At 46.4% G+C, this 21,629-nt stretch overlaps 1 protein-coding gene across 1 annotated transcript in view; it reads left to right on the top strand.

The window, feature by feature from the left end:
* LAMC3 (laminin subunit gamma 3) overlaps positions 1-21,629 on the top strand; it is a 713,512-nt gene that overhangs the window by 346,549 nt on the left and 345,334 nt on the right. The window contains exon 8 of the mRNA XM_086924802.1: positions 113-249. Coding sequence (XP_086780928.1) covers positions 113-249 — 137 coding nt within the window. The remainder of the gene's footprint in view (positions 1-112; positions 250-21,629) is intronic.

Here is a 21,629-nt window from a genome sequence, read left to right as displayed (position 1 = left end):
TTCTTCATTTTGCCCTCTCCTTCTCTTTGTCCTTTCTTCATTCCTCTCACTCTCGCTCCCTTCCTTCCAGTGCACCCTGACAGTAATGGCCCATCTCTCCTCTCTGTCTCAGATGTGTTCCTGGCACCTTCAACCTTCAGCCCAACCATCCCCGCGGCTGCAGCCACTGCTTCTGTTTCGGACACTCCACTGTGTGCTCCTCGGCCCCCGGGTATGGCGAGCATCTCATCCACTCCGCCTTTCATCATGGTAAGAGATGTGCAGTCAGAAATGTGATGGTACCAGATGGGTAGAAGAAGATGCCATGGTTGAGGGGTGTGGATCTATGATATGTGCGTTCCCACAGTAGAGTAGTAGCTTTGAAGGGTCTTGTTGGACTCAGCCCTTCCTTTAGGGTCATCCCCACACTTTTTGTCTTCACCCCTCTTATTTTCTGAACCAGTTTTTGTGGCTTTTAGGACTCTGCACTGTGCTCTCTCCTAAAACATGGCACAAAGGGCTTACACCTGATTGGTACATTTAATGTGCTGTAAGTCCCTCATATAGGGCACCATGGGTACCCAGGGCCTATAAATTAAATGCTACTAGTGGGCAGCAGTACTCATTGTGTCACCCTCTAAAAGTGGCCTTTTGAAACATGCCTCAGGTCTGCCAATGCAGTCTGTAGTGCAGTTTTAAACTGCCAATTTGACCTGCACAATAAACTTTTTGTCAGGTCTAAGCCTTCTTGTTAAATACACATAAGCTGGCCCTAAAGAAGCCTATAGAGCAGGCCATATTCCATTTAAAAAGCAAGATGTGTTTTTAGTTTTACCAGTCTTGGTAGTGAAAAACTTCTAAATTCGTTTTTCACTACTGTAAGGCTTACTTCTCCCATAGGATAACATTGGGTTACCTTATTACATTTAATAATTGCTCAATTTAGACTGGGAGAAGAGAGGAATATCATGTTTGGACTCAAATGAATTGTAAGTTAAAAGTGTCTTCAAGGGTATAGTCATATTTTAGATTCAAAATTTTAAAATACCTCTTTTAAAAAGAAGGCATTTTCCTGCCATGAACTTAATTAGGCCTTCTACGAGTTAACAGCTGCCTGGGCCTATTAATTTATCCTCCATCAGGAATGCATATTAAGCCCAAACATGAACAATAGGACCTGGGTGTAGCTGATAGAAGGCTATCCTGCATGATGGGGGGCAGAGCTGTTTCCTGCCCTACTTACATTTCACAGGTCTGCCTCCTGCATGTCACATGAGCTTGGGCAGGGCAATAAAGGGGGAGGAAGGAATTTTCCAGAACCAGGTGTGGGGGTGGACTAGAAGTTTCCCTCACTTCTAAGGGTAGCACCAGGTATAATTATTGGACCAAGGGTCAGTTGGGTGACCTCCTGTTCAGAGCTACAGGAACACAACAAGCTTCAGAGACCTCATTGCAACTGCCCAGCTGACCTGCTGCAATAGGCCCTGCCTGGACCTTCAACTGGCCCAGCCTGAGCCCTGCTGGCCTCTGCTGGAGTGAGTTTCTGATCCCCAAGAGGTGCCTTCCCAGGCCCTGGACCCTTGGCCGGTATCAGTTGAGCTCCTCCTGTGAAATCCTGAAGTTCTGAACTCTGTATGCCGGACTTTGATTGGGTAACAACAGAACAGGTTAATTTAGAGATTTTTATGGTTCACCTGACAAGGTTTATGGATTTTGATTGAGAAGAGTTTTCTTCCTCCACCCCAATCAAAAATCAAAACACAATTTCTTACAGCTGTGGGTTACCACAGTGAGGGTGGTGTGGGGGGAGGAAGGGAATCAGGGCACCCACCAACATACCTTGAAGAGGAACTGGTAAGATGTAGGCAGGGGCGCTTGACCTCCGGAGGAGGGGCCAAAGCATACACCTACTTTTTCTGGAGGCACTGTGTTTGGAGGAGCATGGACGGGCACCATTGGATCACCAGAGCATGCCCACAGGGGTTGTAGAGATTCACGGAGACAGAGATGACATGGCCCTGTATCCAAATGTTATGGGTTCTACGGGGGAGGGATAGACAGGCACCCAGGTGTTGTGGAGGTTTAGGAGCGATGACTGATGGTTTTGTACTCATGGATGGGTACGTTTTAGGGCAGTGATCCCTCATGGATGCTCTGCTGATACATCTTGTGCTTGCATTTTACACACACTCGTCTACTCTGCCCTGAGGTTTTTCTGCATTATGTCCTCACACCTCATGTCCACAGTGGGGTGCTCCATGTGGTTTTTTTGTTTCTCTTCAATCAGAGTGCTGTCCTCTGCTGGACAGTGTTACCTCTGAAGTGTTACCTTTCCCATGACAGGAAAGAGGGCTCCTTACCTGGAAAGGGGGACTGGTGGGTGGTGGTGGCACACGTGGTACCTTTACCGCTGGGGGATAGGGGCACTCCACCCTTGTGGTAAAATCTGCAGCCTCCAATAACTGTGATCCTGGACTGCTCTTAGTGTGGGCAGTGAGTGTTTGTCTGGGCCAAGACCTGATAGATGTTTGTATCAACTTAGGGTGTTGAAGGATCTCGGCAGCATTAGCTCTAAGACGACCTCTGACCAAGGTTGAGCATCTATGTGGTTTTTCTTCCCAAGGGTGGGACAAAGCCCAGGACACTGCAGACAGCCTCTCACTCTGCCCTGCCTTAGAAGCTGAGCTGCTGAACCTCCCAGCGAGGAGAGAACTGCCCTTTTGAGGAGGACAAAGTGCAGGAGCAGCTGACCTCTATGGAGGATTCGGGTTGACCTGTGTGGAGGACGCGGGGTGAGCTCTATGGAGGGTTCAGGTTCACCTGTGTGGACGGAGTGTGTTGACCTGTATGGAGGGTGCGGGATGACTTGCTTGGAGGATGAAGGTGACCTTTTTTTAAGTTTTTTTTTTAAAATAGAGTTTTATATACCGCGAACTTGTGACCTCCTTGGACTACTCTTCATTCACTGTACCATTCTTCTTGGGTACCTCCTCTTCTCTGTCATGCCCATCTTCTTAGTGTCTGCTCTTCCCTGTACGTCTATGACTTACCTCCACTTGATGCTTCACAGTTATCTCCTCCACTGTGTCATCGCCACGATCAGTGGCATACCCATATTTTCTTCATCTATTCCTTCCTTCTCCATCGCCTTTACTGGTGCCTCCTTCCCAGGTGCCGCTCAGTTCAGAAGCTCTGAATCCACCCTCTGTGATCTTCTGGGCTTGGGATCTGGTGGACCATGAGATTGTGGCTGACCACTTGGTCACCACTGGGATATAGAAAACGGTCCTCACGTGCTCAAATCATTTACAACCGACCAGCTCTATCTGTTGTGGAGTCCCTCAGGGCTCCTCCTCATCATCGATGCTTTTTAACCCCCACCCGCGGCCTCTGCCCCCGCTTCGAAGATCCTTCGGATTCAGGTATTTGTCGTATTTGGATGATACTCAGATCGTCATCATCATCGGCCTACATGGTCCGACTCCAGAATCCCCATTTAATCCGAAGAGCTCCCTCGTTACTGTGAACTGTGGATGAAAAAAACAAGAAAAGACATTAACATGGATATATTATTGAGTACCATGAATGGTTCTGATTATAGAAATCTGAATTATTTATTTTAAACACGTAAATTCAACCAGAAGACAGATATAGGAATACCCCCGCTGGAATAATTACAAGAAACAAAGACCAAAAAACAGGTGTGAACAAAGGGATGGGGCAAATCAAACATATCTACATATACAGGAAAAAAACATTATTTAATTTAGAGGCACAAAAAACATTCTTTTATTATAAACAGCCAAAAAAACATTATTTTATATACAAGCAAAAAAACATTATTTTATTTGCAGGCAAAAAAAACATGATTTTATTTGCAGGCAAAAAAATATATTTTATTTACAGGCTGAAAAAAAACATTTTATATACAGGCAAAAAAATCTAAAGAACGTGACAAACATATGTACACAATATTTAGGTCCTAAGGTACTGTGACGTAAACTTTGTGTACATATATCAGTCACGTTCTTTTGATTTTTGTTCATGACTGCAAAGGGGGTGGGGGTCAAAAACTGAATGAAAATAGCTAAATAGTTTGCTGCTTCTCATACTCAGGTAAATGCGCATATAATAACGCACACACCTTTTTAAAAACACCTACAGTAAACCAATTCTCCCCAAAAGTTTTAAAATGTAACATTTGTCCATGCATCCCATCACCCAAACTGCGCTTCCAGTTCAATCATCGCAGTAGCCATGGCAACAGTCTCAGTGTCAGGTACGGAGCCGGAGTCAGCACTTCGGTGTCTCAAAATGCTGAGCACTGCATATAACCCCAGGGGTCAGACTAAACTCTGAATTATTAACCATAATTAGCTCAAATAGCAACCATTAGCCCCACCTGCTTAGCTGCTCGCTTTGTTAGAATAAAAAGGCATTATTCTACTAAAAACTGCTAGTGACTTTCTTCACACCCCCCTCCCCTCCACCCACACACTACCCCCACCCATCATTGCAGGGTGAACCTCGCAGGGTGAACCTCTCATAGACACCTTCACATCCTTCCCAGCGCCCAGGCCAGGATTCTTATAATACGGTAAAAAAAAAAAAATTATACTCAACTCTTACGTTTTATCAAGTACAAAATCTATACTTGAAAAACGTGCCAAATAAAAACTCCACTGAAAACAAAAAAAGTTAGTTAAAACATTATCATTTACAGCGACAATAGCTCTAACTTTCATAAATGCAAAACCAACTGCATTGCAAATGCTTGTTACGCGTGTTAACAATGTCTGGGCATTCTTTGCACTTCGTTAGTTCCAGTTTAACACCCACACATGGCAACATGCAACAGAAAAGTGACAAATGACCTTTGCAAAGGGCCTTCCACTTCGCTTCAACCCTTCTCGCTGTATTTTCAGTAACTTTTGAACCATTTCAGATGCAAACAACACATTTGTTCTGTAAAAATCTGCGGATTAAACAGCAGATGCTAATTATGCGGCAGGTGCGGTGAAATTCATAATTATGTGGAAAACCCACAGCGGCCGCACAATCACATGATTCTAGGGGCCAGAACTATTAGAAAAATATATCGCGCGTGACGGTGCTCCTTGGTTCACCCCTGGCAGCACCATTAGGGAGGGTGAGAACCTTTATATTTTTATTTATTCACGTTTGTTTACAGCACGGACATGGACCAATGGCATTAGAGGGCTTCACAAGAGAGCTGGCATTTTGTTCTGCTTAACAAACAACTTAAGGCAACCTATTGGCACCCGACAAACAAGGAACAGACCGTTCACATCAGCAGGGACAGTGCAGGGTGAGAAGAAGTTAGCTAACCATCATAGTGAATCAGCAACAACATAGAGAAGAGATATTTCATAACAGGAAAGACAGATCAAGTCAGCGTAGGAGATGAAAGCAGCAATCATCACTTCAACCAGAGTATCTATCGCTTAAATAGGATTGTAAGTTCCCGTTTGCATGCCAGAGGTTGTGTGCAGGGCTGGTGGGAAGCAGTTCTAAAGCCTTGTTGCAGCACCAGAGAATGCATGTCTCATGCCGCGTTCTTGCCTGAAAGGCGGAGATTTGAGCAGGAGGGACTCCGTGCTCCTTGATCCTCGTTGAACCTCAGAAAAAGAGTTTTCCAACCAGGTGCAAAGGAGAGGAGTGGTGGTAAAGCCAGAGGCGGCTGGCACAGGTAAGAGCAGTGGGTGGGGAAGGATGCGGCAGGGGATGTCGATAAACGACGGAATAGGTATTATTATATTTATTTAATTATACCAATTCCGTCGTCTGTTGACTTCCCCTCCACCGACTCACCGCGTTTACCTGTGCCAGCCGCCGCTGAGTAAAGCATGCAGTCTTAAACTGGGTCCATGCATCCATGGGAAGAATAGGAGAGATATGGTTGAATTTCCTGTGATCTGTCCCAAAGTGGGCAGCTGTCTGCAGACCCGCTTTCAGAAGAGGTAGATGTGCTTCTGGGAGTCCAGGCAGGAGTGAGTTACCATGAACTAGTCTGGAAAGTACCAGTGGGTGGACCAAAGGTTTCAAGTCCTGCTCAGGAATGAACTGCCGGAGGCCCCAGTATTGTGGTGAGCCTCAGGAAGGCATACCTGGGCTAGGGGTTCGTCCTTCTCTGCACAAGTCTTCAGACCAAAAGAATAGAAGTTGGCACAGAAACTGGAATATAAAAGAAATATTTTATTAACCTCATGAGGTGGAACTACATTCACACAACACCCTTCGGTAATGTATGAAGTAGCACACTGACCCACACAGAGGCTCAAAAGAAGGCGGTACAAGTACAAAAAGAAGGTTTTATGTACATATAAGGTCATACAGAAAATACACAGTCAACAAGAGGGAGGACCTAACAGTTGCTAATTCTAGCAAACCATGTGCTCTGTCCTACCTTTCTGCTGTCTGCTCTTGTACTCTGCCTAGAGACAGGTTATATTTAGCCTCTTCTACTTCGCACATGCTCAGTTAAGCTTGCAGCTGTCTTTAGTCTGTAACTGTCAGGATGTGTTTGCTAGAATTAGCAACTGTTAGCTCCTCCCTCTTGTTGACAGTGCATTTTCTGTACCGCCTTCTTTTGAGCCCCTGTGTGGGTATAAAAGGTCCATGTTCCTTCTGTTCAGTGTGCTACTTCATACATTACCGAAAGGTGTTGTGTGAATGTAGTTCCACCTCATCAGGTTAATAAATTATTTCTTTTATATTCCAGTTTCTGTGCCAACTTCTATTCTTTTGGTCTGAGGACCTGTGCAGAGAAGGGCGAACCCCTAGCACTGGTAGGCCTTGCTGAGGCTCACCACGACAAATTGGGGCCCAACCAGTGGGGCTCATCGGCGACTCGGATGCCCGAAGGAGTGGTCGAAACGAAGTATTGGAATCTTGCTTTGGCCGATCACTACCCGAGGAGACCCACATCTTGGCAACCACTGCTTTTTTCCTCTCTTTCTGATCTGACCCTTCAGGTGGTGCCGGTCCTCGACAGAGATCTCTTCTGTTGATTCGCCGTGCAGTGACAATTTGGTCGATTTGAGAACTTGGCAGTTGGAATCTGGACACCAGGGATTGGTAAGAGTCGTTTTTATGCAACACTTGCTGTTTGTTCGATGTGTAGTTTCTCCTGGCGGCTCTGAGAATAGTAAGATTTAAGAGGGAGGGGCTCATATCAAGATTTTCTGAAGATGCTTCATGTAGTTCCTTTCAGCAAAGAGATCCTTCGAAAGACAGCAGAGAGAAGAATCAGATCATTTAGTCTTGCATTTCAGAGAAGTATATTTAATAAAACGGTTGCCTGTGCATCTGTTACATTCCTCTTTTGTAGAATTGACGCCCCATACAGAATCTGGGGGTGGGGGGGAAGGGGTGTGCCCTGATCCTTGTTAGTGAGGTTATTGATGTCAATATTTTTTGTTTTACTGATCATCCATGATTTTTCACTCTTGAATTGGCCATAAATTCTTGGATGGGATGTCGATGGCTTGAAACAAATGCTGCTGGTTTGTCCAGTCCACATAAATTGAGTCTTCAGTAGTCAGAAGTATCAAGAAAGGAATTTGCCGGCATTAAGTCCAGTCCACATGAATTGGGTGTTCCTCCCTCAGACGTGTGCCCCTGGAGACAATGAACTCAAGTATATAGCATTTGTGGTGTGTTGGTTTCTGACGTTGCAATAGGAGGTCGTTGTCCCGTAGAGTAGAAGAGAACAGGTTGACAGGTTTGTTGTTATCTTTACCCCAGTGCAGAATAAAGTCTCAGTGGAAGACGAGAGGTTCAGAGCGTATCCGCTATGACATATAACTTGAACGCATTCGATGAATGTGTTGTATTCGCCAGGAGGGTGGTAAATGACGTTCTTTTTGAGACTGGAGTTCTTGCGGACACCGATTTCAAGAGATAGGTATTGTATAGAATGGAAATTTACAATTGAGAGTAATTTGCATCTTCGAGAGCTCCTATGAATTACTGCCACTCGGCCACCTTGTTTGATTTCACAGTCACAGGGGGAAATGAAATAATTTGGAGGGGGGAAGACAGTCTAGGACATTGTTCAAAGCGCCATTCAGCCAGGTTTCTGTGAAGACCAGGATATCAAGGTTGAGGTTCACAATCATGTCTGAGGAGTTTAACTGTGAACTCGGCAATTGTAGAGCATGTATCGCAGTTTTGCGTGCTAAGGGAATGCATGGTAACAACACCGTTAAGGTACTTACTTTCTTGTTAAGCCACGTGGGTTTAGGCATGCGTGGTTCTGTCATACAACCGTGAGCAGTAGGCTGGTGAATATGGACTGGGAAGGGTGGAGGCGGAGGAGTGCGGGATGGGGTGGGGCGCCATGGGGACAGGAGACAAAGGTGGTAGGATGCATGCAAGATGGCAATTGGGTAGAGCAATGGACAGAATGGAGAGATTAACATGAGCAAGTCTGGTAGGTACATCATGGTGAGGCGAGGAGGGAACAGGACTGGGAAAGGTGAAATGTGGCCGAGATGGGATAGGAGGAGAGTTACAACGGGAGAAGGTTGCAGGGAGAGATGTAAGTACGTCAGGATGAGGTGAAGAGGGAATAGGAGTTGGAAGGGTGGGCTGAGGCTGAGATTAGTTGTAAGGGGATAAGACCGAAGAATTATTGTTCAAAAGAATGTTAGAGAGAAAGCCAAGCAGAGCAGTTGCTGGGGGGAGTGAGTTAAAAATATTGGGTGAAGGTAGAGCTGTGGCGTTGGCTGGGTATGTAAGAGGGTAGGTAAGAGGTGAAAGAGGAGGAGATATTTGAAGTGGTGGAGACACAAGGGGAATGAAGTGATCTATGGGGAGGAAGATAGCCAGTTGGGCTTGTATCACTCTGGCCGGTTAGGAGGGGAAACAATCTATTACTATGCGGTTTTTACACCGCAATACAATCACAACGTCATCGTTACAACGACCGTGTTGAGACCACACAGTGCCATTACAAGTCGTTACAATGGCTTGCGCTAGATGGCGCTCTAGACTAAGGAGTAGTATGATTTACTACTCCAACATCTTCCTTAGTGTTGCACACACTGGAGTTGGAATAGTAAATCATACTATTCTTAAGTCCAGCGCCCCATCTAGTGCAAGTCATTGTAACGACTTGCGTTGTAATGGCACTGCGTTGTCACAACACGGTCGTTGTAACAACCGCGTTGTGATTGTATTGCTGCGCAAAAACAGCATTGTAAAAGTATATATTCGTTAGGAGTGGGGATATCAGAGGGTGTGGGAGTTAGGTATCAAACATTGGTAACACTGATCTAGTGAAACTAGATCTGCCTCATTGGAGTGGCGCATAATATTTCTGGTATTAAAGATGGAAATAGAAAGATAGCAATTAAAGAGTGAGGAGAGTGAAAACTTAATCTTTCCTCTACGGGGTGTCATTTGTTAAAGAGATATTAAGGGTTTGTTGTAAGACATTGCGCCATAGGTTTGTGTTGTGAGTGAAAACTGGGTGATCGGTTTTAAGGGATCCCTTCAAGCACATCGATACTGGTCAACAGAGTTCCGGAAATTCCCTTGGAAGCTTATGTTTGAAATTTTTCATGCCATTTTTTTATACATATGGAGCATAAGTGATTTTAAAGATGTTGACTTCAGTTTTAGAGAGATGTTTTGAGAGGGGGGAGCAGCCACAGAGGGCCATAATGCCGACTATCTGATTGGTGCAAAAAGAAAACAATGATGGATAGAATGCTGGACGTCATACATTCATCCCAGTACAGGGATCTGGGCCTACATCCATCATTTTTTTGCTCACCATGCCATTCCAGGTTGAACCCAGCCATATGCAAATCAGTCTTGACCCTGCTCCAAATGGGAACAGTCCAGCCCGAACTGCCAGGCCAGGTCCTCCTTAGACCAGAAACAAGCATACTGGGACCGGTTGGTTTCGGGGTTTCACCCCCCATCAGCCAGGCTAGCTTGACTCCAGTGGCCTGGAGAGCACAGGACCCACATGGAGAGCACAGGACCCGTCCTTCTCAGGGTGACAAATGCAAAAAGAAGAATTGATGGACAGCATGTTGAACAATGTCAAACATTCACCCCAGTACAGAGACCTAGGCCTAAATCCATCATTTTGTTGCTCCCCATGTCGCCCCTGTTTAGGCCCAGTCATATGCAAATCAGTCTTGATCCTGCTCCTCATGGGAACAGTCCAACTCCAACTGCCAGGCCCTCACTGGTCCCAAAACAAGCATCTGTCCATCAGTTGTTGCTGCAGCAACTATCTGATTTGGTCAGAGAAGTTGTGGAGTAGGTGGCAAAAAGCTAATCCTTCTGATTGGGTACAGATGGGTGGTAGGACTTCTTAGGCTCCCTGGATTATGCCTTTATTACCGGAGGAGGAGACAAGGCTGTCTCTAGAACCCGGGCGGAGGAAGCAGTGCTCGCTGCTGTAGCCCAAGCGGTGCTCCCAAGGTGCACGGAAGCTATTTCCAGCACAAACAATCTTGAAATCTCAGTCCACCATGGCCTGCCACAGATCCTGGGTCTGTCAAGTGTCAGAGCAGCCACTGGGGCTCCTCGGGGTCTCCCCTTCTCTAAATAAACTATTGAAAGTGCTGAGACTTAGAGCCTAAGTCATCAAAGCAGAGAAAGCTAGAATATAGAGTAAGCGTGGGCGGAAAATCCGTTCCGCTCGCGGATTTTGCGGATTTTCGGGAAATCCGCAATCCGCGAGATTTGCGGATTTCCCGCAAAATCCGCAAATTCGCACGCAGCGGATTTTTTTGGCGGCGCGCGGCGTTGGTGATACAATTTTTGCGGCGCGCGGCGTTTATCATCGTTTGCCGAGTTGTTTTTTTCGATAGTTTGCGAGTGCTGCGCCATTTTGGATCTTGCTGTGTGATCCCGCGGGAATTGGCGAGCGCGATTACGTCATCGCGGCTTGCCAGCGAGAGTTTGTCAACGCGAGTACGGCGAGATCACGTCTCGCGGTACTTCGCAAATTGCGAGATTTGAGATGCGGCGCGCGAAAATATAAATTTGCAATTCTGCACAAGAAATCCACCAGCAAGCAGCATAAACCTTCTAGAAATGATGATTTTTATGTGAATAACTCCTTAGTTTGACATTTGCCTGCACTTTTTTAGCGAGGAGTCCATTTTGGGGAGGGGGGCAGGGGGGTGGGAGGAAGGAAGTGCCCCATAGTCTTCAACTTCCTGTTCCTGTTCAGCAGGCTCCTCCCAGTGCTTTGTCCATCTCCTGGTCACTTTTCATTCGGATGTGGACCTGGAAGGATTACCTTTTGTGGATGCTGCTGGATCTTTGGATTTGAGGCCTTTTTGACTTTCTTTGGATCACTGTTGGATTAGAAATTTTACAAGTAAGTTTGTTTGGGGCATTACAGTTGCTGCAACTAAAATTTTGGGATTTTCGATTTTTGGGCTGTTTTGGGGCCTTTTCCCAGGGGTACTCAGTGGTGGGTGGACTGATTCTTTCTGTGGGTTGTCTTGAATTTAAACATCATGGAGGCCATAGATGAATTGGGATTGTGCTGATTTTTCTGTGTTTTTCGATTTTTTTTTTTTGTAAAATTTTGTGTTTTTCGATTTTTGACCTGTTGTTGGGGCCTTGACCAGGGGTAGTGAGTGGTGCATGGGGCCTAGTCTTTCTGTGGGCTGTCTTGAATTTAAACATCATGGATGGAATGGGATTGTGCTGATTTTGCAGTGTTTTTCGATTTTTGGGGGTGTTCATGGGGAGGGACATGCCATGTGGCTGGTGGCCATTTTGAGTGCAGCTACAGGCACTTGCCATGTGCTGGCAGGCAAGTGGCCATTTTGAATGCAGGCTTTGTTGTTAGGCCTCCAACCATTTTCCCTACTTTTCAACCTTTATTTATGCCAGGGGTAGTGAGTCTTGCATGGGCCTAGTATTTCTGTGGGTTGTCTTGAATTTAAACATCATGGAGGCCATAGATGAATTGGGATTGTGCTGATTTTTCTGTGTTTTTCGATTTTTTTTTTTTGTAAAATTTTGTGTTTTTCGATTTTTGACCTGTTGTTGGGGCCTTGACCAGGGGTAGTGAGTGGTGCATGGGGCCTAGTCTTTCTGTGGGCTGTCTTGAATTTAAACATCATGGATGGAATGGGATTGTGCTGATTTTGCAGTGTTTTTCGATTTTTGGGGGTGTTCATGGGGAGGGACATGCCATGTGGCTGGTGGCCATTTTGAGTGCAGCTACAGGCACTTGCATGTGCTGGCAGGCAAGTGGCCATTTTGAATGCAGGCTTTGTTGTTAGGCCTCCAACCATTTTCCCTACTTTTCAACCTTTATTTATGCCAGGGGTAGTGAGTCTTGCATGGGCCTAGTATTTCTGTGGGTTGTCTTGAATTTAAACATCATGGAGGCCATAGATGAATTGGGATTGTGCTGATTTTTCTGTGTTTTTCAATTTTTTTTTTTTGTAAAATTTTGTGTTTTTCGATTTTTGACCTGTTGTTGGGGCCTTGACCAGGGGTAGTGAGTGGTGCATGGGGCCTAGTCTTTCTGTGGGCTGTCTTGAATTTAAACATCATGGATGGAATGGGATTGTGCTGATTTTGCAGTGTTTTTCGATTTTTGGGGGTGTTCATGGGGAGGGACATGCCATGTGGCTGGTGGCCATTTTGAGTGCAGCTACAGGCACTTGCCATGTGCTGGCAGGCAAGTGGCCATTTTGAATGCAGGCTTTGTTGTTAGGCCTCCAACCATTTTCCCTACTTTTCAACCTTTATTTATGCCAGGGGTAGTGAGTCTTGCATGGGCCTAGTATTTCTGTGGGTTGTCTTGAATTTAAACATCATGGAGGCCATAGATGAATTGGGATTGTGCTGATTTTTCTGTGTTTTTCAATTTTTTTTTTTTGTAAAATTTTGTGTTTTTCGATTTTTGACCTGTTGTTGGGGCCTTGACCAGGGGTAGTGAGTGGTGCATGGGGCCTAGTCTTTCTGTGGGCTGTCTTGAATTTAAACATCATGGATGGAATGGGATTGTGCTGATTTTGCAGTGTTTTTCGATTTTTGGGGGTGTTCATGGGGAGGGACATGCCATGTGGCTGGTGGCCATTTTGAGTGCAGCTACAGGCACTTGCCATGTGCTGGCAGGCAAGTGGCCATTTTGAATGCAGGCTTTGTTGTTAGGCCTCCAACCATTTTCCCTACTTTTCAACCTTTATTTATGCCAGGGGTAGTGAGTCTTGCATGGGCCTAGTATTTCTGTGGGTTGTCTTGAATTTAAACATCATGGAGGCCATAGATGAATTGGGATTGTGCTGATTTTTCTGTGTTTTTCGATTTTTTTTTTTTGTAAAATTTTGTGTTTTTCGATTTTTGACCTGTTGTTGGGGCCTTGACCAGGGGTAGTGAGTGGTGCATGGGGCCTAGTCTTTCTGTGGGCTGTCTTGAATTTAAACATCATGGATGGAATGGGATTGTGCTGATTTTGCAGTGTTTTTCGATTTTTGGGGGTGTTCATGGGGAGGGACATGCCATGTGGCTGGTGGCCATTTTGAGTGCAGCTACAGGCACTTGCCATGTGCTGGCAGGCAAGTGGCCATTTTGAATGCAGGCTTTGTTGTTAGGCCTCCAACCATTTTCCCTACTTTTCAACCTTTATTTATGCCAGGGGTAGTGAGTCTTGCATGGGCCTAGTATTTCTGTGGGTTGTCTTGAATTTAAACATCATGGAGGCCATAGATGAATTGGGATTGTGCTGATTTTTCTGTGTTTTTCGATTTTTTTTTTTTGTAAAATTTTGTGTTTTTCGATTTTTGACCTGTTGTTGGGGCCTTGACCAGGGGTAGTGAGTGGTGCATGGGGCCTAGTCTTTCTGTGGGCTGTCTTGAATTTAAACATCATGGATGGAATGGGATTGTGCTGATTTTGCAGTGTTTTTCGATTTTTGGGGGTGTTCATGGGGAGGGACATGCCATGTGGCTGGTGGCCATTTTGAGTGCAGCTACAGGCACTGGCCATGTGCTGGCAGGCAAGTGGCCATTTTGAATGCAGGCTTTGTTGTTAGGCCTCCAACCATTTTGCCTACTTTTCAACCTTTATTTATGCCCAGGGGTAGTGAGTCTTGCATGGGCCTAGTCTTTCTGTGGGTTGTCTTGAATTTAAACATTATGGAGGGCATGGATGGATTGGGATTGTGCTGATTTTGCAGTGTTTTTCGATTTTTTTGTGCTCTATAACTGAACTGATGTTCCTCTGTCTTCCATTTTTTTTAGGTGCACAATACTCAAGAGAACCACCAGTGCCAGGAAGAAGTCCTGCAGCGGTGTGTGTGTGCAGCATAACGTCACGCGACGTCACGTCTGGCCTCAGACAACTCTACAATTCGTGCAACTGCGGCCTGCTGTCTGACCTGCTCTGAAGAAGATGGCCCCAAAGAAACTTCTCCGTAGCTCCTCTAGCAAGAAAGTTGCTAGTAAGGAGCAGAAGAAGCAAGTTACCAAGGAGGCTGGTGTGCCACCCACCACTTTTTTTGGGAGCAAAAAAAAAAGTACGCCTGCAGCAGCAGGATCTGCTGGGGACCAACCTGAGAGCAGCACCCCTGCTCCATTGGGTTCAGTGCCTCCACCACCACGCCAACTTAAGTCAAAGCCCTTGAGTGCTTCAGAGGCAGTCAGTGTACTTCTCCAATCACCATCGACCAGTGATGTTGGCTCATCGCAAGAAAGTAGCAGCAATGTCCCTGAATCAACACAGGTTGTTGTAACTCATCTGACAAGTGTTGAACAACCACAGCCGCAACAACAACACCATGTGCAAGTACACGCCCAAGTACATGTGGAAGGAGAGGCAGCAAAAGGAGATGCGCAAGCAAAGGTGCATGGACGTTCACAAGTGCCCACAATAGTTGTTCCTCCCGAAGTAGGGGCACATTTGGAAATCGACAATGAAGCTGAGGTATCATTGGAAGCCACTCCTCCTGATGATCATTCATTGTCTTCCACATCCCTAGCAAGGAAAAGATCAAGGGGGGTGTCTACATCTTCTTCAAGCCCACCTCGTTCTGGTGCAAGTGATCTGTCTTGGGAACCACGACAACTGCGGTCTGACAGTGAGGCAGAGGCACACCATGATCTGCCACCGGTACCTAAGCGTAAAAGGAAGGTCGTCCAAAAACTCAAACCTATGGAGTGTGATGAGGCTCAACAAGAAGTGACAGATACTGCTGGTGATGAAGCCTCTCACGATGACGACGAGGCAGTCATCACAAAGGTCACTGCAGCCCCACCGGGCATGCAGCAAAGAGACATTTTGACCCTATCCCGAGAAGCTGCTGAGCGTGATGATGATGTCGGCGAGGAGGCAATGGAAATGGAATCATTAGATTTGGAGTTAAGTAGTACACCAAAACCTACCGCTTCCATATTTCTTCCTCGCAAGAAGGTACCCACCTCGTCCTCGACCTCAATTCGTGGTGGTGAAAGTGCAAAACGTACTGAAATTCGGCAATCCACATCCTCCACTTCATCTGTCATTAGCAGCAGGACCACCACCACCAGTATCGCCGCCTCCTCCGGCCCCCGAAGACATTTCAAGTCTCCAGTTTGGGACTTCTTTAGTGTTTGCCCAAAAAAGGAAAACGTAGCCATTTGTAGCCTTTGTAAGCTTCGATATAGTCGTGGTAAGCTTGGTTCTAACTATGGTACCGGAGGCCAGAGAGGTCATCTTGAGAGAAGGCACCCTGTCGAATGGTTTCCGCACCTAGAGGCGGTCAAGAAAGCCGGAATTGCACGTAATGAAAACGTTGATTTGTCATCTGCTGATGACGAGGAGGTAGAAGAAGACGATTCAAACACTTCACTTACACCCAGTTCCCATGTCAGCAGCACACCCCATGGGAGCCACACTAAGAGTGTGGGAGAGAGTGAGACATCAATGCGGAAAAGTTCATCAGCGAGCGTAACTGGGTCGAAGAGATCATCATCATCCCGTAAATCATTGGTCCAGGGCAACATTAAAAAGATGTTGTTTACAGAAGCGCAATATGAACGCAACCACCCAATGACCCGTCTGTATAACACTAAGCTGGCTAAAATGCTAGCTCTGGACCTTCTCCCTTTTTCTTTTGTAGAAGGGGTTGGTTTTCTAGAATTAGTGACAGTGCTCTGCCCTAAATGGAAGGTTCCTAGCCGGTTCTATTTTGCCCGAGTTGCGGTTCCAGCACTACATGAAGATGTTCTGAAGTTGATTGGGGCAGCTTTGGAGAAGAGTGCTGTTCACACTATACATCTGACAACAGACATGTGGACCAGTGGCGCAGGCGCTGATTACATGTGCATCACTGCACACTGGGTCTCTTTTTCAGGGGCTAAAGCAAAGCTAAACTCAGGTGTTGACACTAACATTGTTTTTAAAGGTGCTCGGAAACATGCAACACTAGCCATGTTTGGTTTGGAGAAACGTCACACAGCAGAAAACATTTTGGATGTCTTTAACACAAAGGTCCTTAACTGTCTGTCCCCACTAAAACGCAAGGTTGGTTATGTTTCCACAGACAATGGCTCCAATATAGTTAAGGCCATGAGGGACGGTTACTATTTCAGAGTGCCGTGTTTGGCGCACTGTATAAACCTGGTTGTCCAAAAATTCTTGGGTAATAAACGCAGTGCAGCGTACAGTGTATTGGACAACTGCCGAAAAATTTGCAAGCATTTCAGGCATTCTTTTAAGGCCCGCAAGCAGCTGAGGAGCATGCTATATCAAAGTCAAATGCCAGTGAAAGCACTCATCCAGGAGGTGGTAACACGTTGGAACTCAACCTTCTACATGCTTGAGCGTCTGTATGAGCAGTATACGCAACTCGATCAATTTTTCTTGAAAGAGGGTATAGAGGAGCTGAGGATGGGTGGGCCGCAATGGAACATAGTTGAAAGCCTAACACGCATGCTTCGTCCTTTTGAGGTCTTCACACGTGCAGTCAGCAAGGAGGACTCTAATTTGGGAAAAGCTATCCCATTGTTGTACATGCTGGAGGACCAACTGAAGGAGGTGTGTTCTGTGTTTCGAAAAGATGACAAAAAGAAAGACTCTTTGCTTCTGGCTGAGACATTATTAGAGCTCCTACAAGGTGATGAACGTCTTCAAAAGATCCACTCAGAACAGCATTACATTTGTGCTACTATTCTGGATCCACGCTACAAAAAGGCGCTGGCAGGCAGAGCATTCTTTCCTTTTGCTGATGAAGATGTTACAAAGTACAAACGTTGGCTAGCCTTGTCAGCCAAGAAGTTTGAAACAGAACGGCTGGAAATTGAAGGAAATGGCAGTACATCAGCAGGCCATCCCCAGTCAAAACAATCCACTTCTGCACCTGTGGCTGTGGCACAAGTGACCTCTCAGCCGTTAAAGACACCGGCAACCGCATCATCTGCACGAAAGGCAGCAGAAACATTGGAGGCTGAAGAGGATTGGCTAGCTCTGCGTGGGTTTGGTTCTCAAAAGGCCAGAGGCACAGCAAGAGCTACGCAAAGTGGAGGAACCTTGGAGGAGGACCTTGAGTCGATGGTGAAGGACTATCTGAATGACTCCACAGAGGTCTATGTTAATTCTGACCCATTGGCGTATTGGCATGGGAAAAAAGAATTGTGGCCACAGCTCACCAACCTGGCTTTAAACTACTTGTCTTGCCCACTCGCAAGTGTGTCTTCTGAACGGGTTTTCAGTGCGGCTGGTGGGATTGTAACTCCCAAACGGAGCCGCCTCTCGCCCAAAAATGTGGAGAGGTTAACAATGATCAAGATGAATCAGCACCTCATACCACCAGATATAAGAGTACGAGAGAGCGTGCCGGATGAAGAGGAGGTGGCCAGCACCATAGATGAGGGAATTTCTACTCTGTCAGGTGGCACTGACCTCACCCGGGCTGAATTCGCAGAGTATGATGACGAAGCCTTATTCTTATTCCTGGACCGTGATTCCGACTTCGAGCCCTGAAAATGAGACAACGAATCAATAACTTTCTTTTTCATCCTTATTCACTTTTATTCCTGTGTGTCTGTCTTTCTTTGTTGTGCACAGTTAATATAATTCAAACTTTAATCAGATAATCACAAAGACAAGCCCATCAGCAGAACTGTCTTCACTTGTTTGCTAATTTATTTGAAGGTGCCGCAGTCTGCATTCCTCAGGTTCACAAGTTCAGAAGAACATGCTCCTCTATCCTCCTCCTCCAGACTCCTATTTCCATCAAAGCAGAGGGCTGGTTTACGCCCAATGAAGAAAGACTCAGCACTTGTGGGGGTGTTGTTCTACCTCTTTGCAGGTGAGTTGACGGGTCTGGGGCCATTGCTGGGAAGCACTAAAAGTGGTTTGTGCCAAATCCGAGGCGGAAATTTTTTTGTGTTTTTGATGACTTGCTTGCCTTTGAGGTGCTCTTAGGGGGGGTTCCGTCTGTTTGTGGGTGAGTTTCATGGTCTGAGAGCATTGCTGGGACACTCTAATCTTGATTGCATTTGCTTTTCAGGAAATCCGTCGTGCCAACCCCGACTTATGGCCCAGCTACGCAGCGCGTTTGGACCGAAGGCCCAGAAATATTGCAAGTATGAGAGTTTGCTTTTGGCCTGTTTGGGGGTGTTATACTTCTTGGCGGGTGGGTTGCCGGGTCTTGGGGCATTCCTGGGAAGGTCTAATACCGGGTAGAAGTGGTTGGGACTAAATCCAGGCCGATTTTTTTTTGGGCTATTTCTGACATTTTGCTCTATGTAGCGTTTTCGGGGGCCTGTTTGGGGGGCTTCCTGGTGTTTGCGGGTGAGTTTCGTGGTCTGGGAGCACTGCTGGGACACTCTAATCTTGATTGCATTTGCTTTTCAGGAAATCCGTCGTGCCAACCCCGACTTATGGCCCAGCTACGCAGCGCGTTTGGACCGAAGGCCCAGAAATATTGCAAGTATGAGAGTTTGCTTTTGGCCTGTTTGGGGGTGTTATACTTCTTGGCGGGTGGGTTGCCGGGTCTTGGGGCATTCCTGGGAAGGTCTAATACCGGGTAGAAGTGGTTGGGACTAAATCCAGGCCGATTTTTTTTTGGGCTATTTCTGACATTTTGCTCTATGTAGCGTTTTCGGGGGCCTGTTTGGGGGGCTTCCTGGTGTTTCTGGGTGAGTTTCGTGGTCTGGGAGCACTGCTGGGACACTCTAATCTTGATTGCATTTGCTTTTCAGGAAATCCGTCGTGCCAACCCCGACTTATGGCCCAGCTACGCAGCGCGTTTGGACCGAAGGCCCAGAAATATTGCAAGTATGAGATTTTGCTTTTGGCCTGTTTGGGGGTGTTATGCTTCTTGGCGGGTGGGTTGCCGGGTCTTGGGGCATTCCTGGGAAGGTCTAATACCGGGTAGAAGTGGTTGGGACTAAATCCAGGCCGATTTTTTTTTGGGCTATTTCTGACATTTTGCTCTATGTAGCGTTTTCGGGGGCCTGTTTGGGGGGCTTCCTGGTGTTTGCGGGTGAGTTTCGTGGTCTGGGAGCACTGCTGGGACACTCTAATCTTGATTGCATTTGCTTTTCAGGAAATCCGTCGTGCCAACCCCGACTTATGGCCTAGCTACGCAGCGCGTTTGGACCGAAGGCCCAGAAATATTGCAAGTATGAGATTTTGCTTTTGGCCTGTTTGGGGGTGTTATGCTTCTTGGCGGGTGGGTTGCCGGGTCTTGGGGCATTCCTGGGAAGGTCTAATACCGGGTAGAAGTGGTTGGGACAAAATCCAGGCCGATTTTTTTTTGGGCTATTTCTGACATTTTGCTCTATGTAGCGTTTTCGGGGGCCTGTTTGGGGGGCTTCCTGGTGTTTGCGGGTGAGTTTCGTGGTGTGGGAGCACTGCTGGCTATATATACTTTACTTTGCAAGAGGTTTGAAGCAAATCCATGGTGGCTGAGGGGACTTAGGGCCTAGCTGCAGAGCGCGCGCGGAGTGATTTGGGAAATTTGTGAAAAAGTGACTAAGTCCCCATTTTTGTACTTTTGCTCTTTGGCTGTTTGGGGGTCTTCTACTCGTTTTCTCCTGGGTTGACGGCTCTGGGGCCATTGCTGGGAAGCTCTAATACCGGATAAAAGTGTTTTGGACCAAATCCCAGGCGGAATTTTTTTTGTGTTTTTGATGACTTGCTTGCCTTTGAGGTGCTCTTAGGGGGGGTTCCGTCTGTTTGCGGGTGAGTTTCGTGGTCTGGGAGCACTGCTGGGACACTCTAATCTTGATTGCATTTGCTTTTCAGGAAATCCGTCGTGCCAACCCCGACTTATGGCCTAGCTACGCAGCGCGTTTGGACCGAAGGCCCAGAAATATTGCAAGTATGAGATTTTGCTTTTGGCCTGTTTGGGGGTGTTACGCTTCTTGGCGGGTGGGTTGCCGGGTCTTGGGGCATTCCTGGGAAGGTCTAATACCGGGTAGAAGTGGTTGGGACAAAATCCGCGCGGAAAAGCCTTTAGTTTTGGCACTTTTTGTAACTTAGGGTTCGTTAGGGTTAGCCCTAGCAGCAGGATTGCATGTGTTTCGGGGTGTTCTAGATTTTTCAAACTGAGTTCTGGGGTCTTAGAGCACTCGTGAGAATGTGTAATTTTGGTTGCAAGTCATTTGAAGAAAATCCATGGTGGGAAAGGGGGGATTTGGCATAGTTAAAGAAAGCCTTTGCCACTATTCTTAACTTAGGGTTCGTTAGGGTTAGCAGTATTTCTATTGCATGTGTTTGAGTGGGGGGGATTTCGAGTCTTGGAGCGATGCTGGCTATGGCTACTTTTGCTTGGTTGCTTGCAAGTGGTTTGAATGCAATCCACGGTGGGTAATGGGTAATTAGGGTACTTCGGCCTACTTTTACTTTCAAAGTAAGTTTTGTCACCAGTTTTCTGCTAGGCCTCGTTTTTTGAGATTTGATTGGGGGTCTTCTACATTTTTGCGACTGGCTTTAGTAAGGGTCTGGGTGGAAGCACTGCTAGGAAGATCTAATTTTGTTCTAAAACACAGTTTACAGTACACCTAGCTTGAGGGGCAAGATCCGATACATTAATTTGCCCATACATCCTTCAAAAGGTGACTCAGAGTACGCACTTTCAAAAACATTGTACTGTCTACTAGGAAAAACAAATTGTGACTTTTTGCACTCCACAGCCTACATGCCTTATATTTATTTATCAGTGGTGTTGTAATATTATATCACTTCCTGTTTTTCGTTGAATAATTACAGGCCGGGTTTCAGTCTCTGCAATGGGGAAAAAAGGATGGAGTCAGGCTTCACAGTAGCGAGCCACAATTCAGCATCAGGCAGGCAGTGGACAGGGTGTCTTCTGGTGACCAACATCGATGGACGAAGCGTCGGCTGCAATGGAGGAGTGCCGCTAATAGGAGGATTTTTTTTCTGCGGGCAACTTACTTACCACTTCCAACAGGACCACTACAACCACATAGATACAGTATCCCTTGCCTTTTTCTCTGACTGTGACTGCATTTCTTGGCTCTCTCTCTGCTTCTACATTGATCCCTTAACACATCACTTAGTCCACTCCACTATCACATCTGCACCACACATAGTCATTTGTAAGTGCTCCTACGTAATTCGCAAGTCGCAGCACGCCCCAGGCCGTAGAGGACTGGGATGGCCCCAATGATGAAGCATGTCACCAA

Source organism: Lissotriton vulgaris, chromosome 5 (assembly GCF_964263255.1).
Source record: "Lissotriton vulgaris chromosome 5, aLisVul1.2, whole genome shotgun sequence".
NCBI lineage: Eukaryota > Metazoa > Chordata > Amphibia > Caudata > Salamandridae > Lissotriton > Lissotriton vulgaris.
The sequence above is the reverse complement of the archived record's forward strand: the minus strand, read 5'-3'. Positions and strand labels throughout refer to the sequence as shown.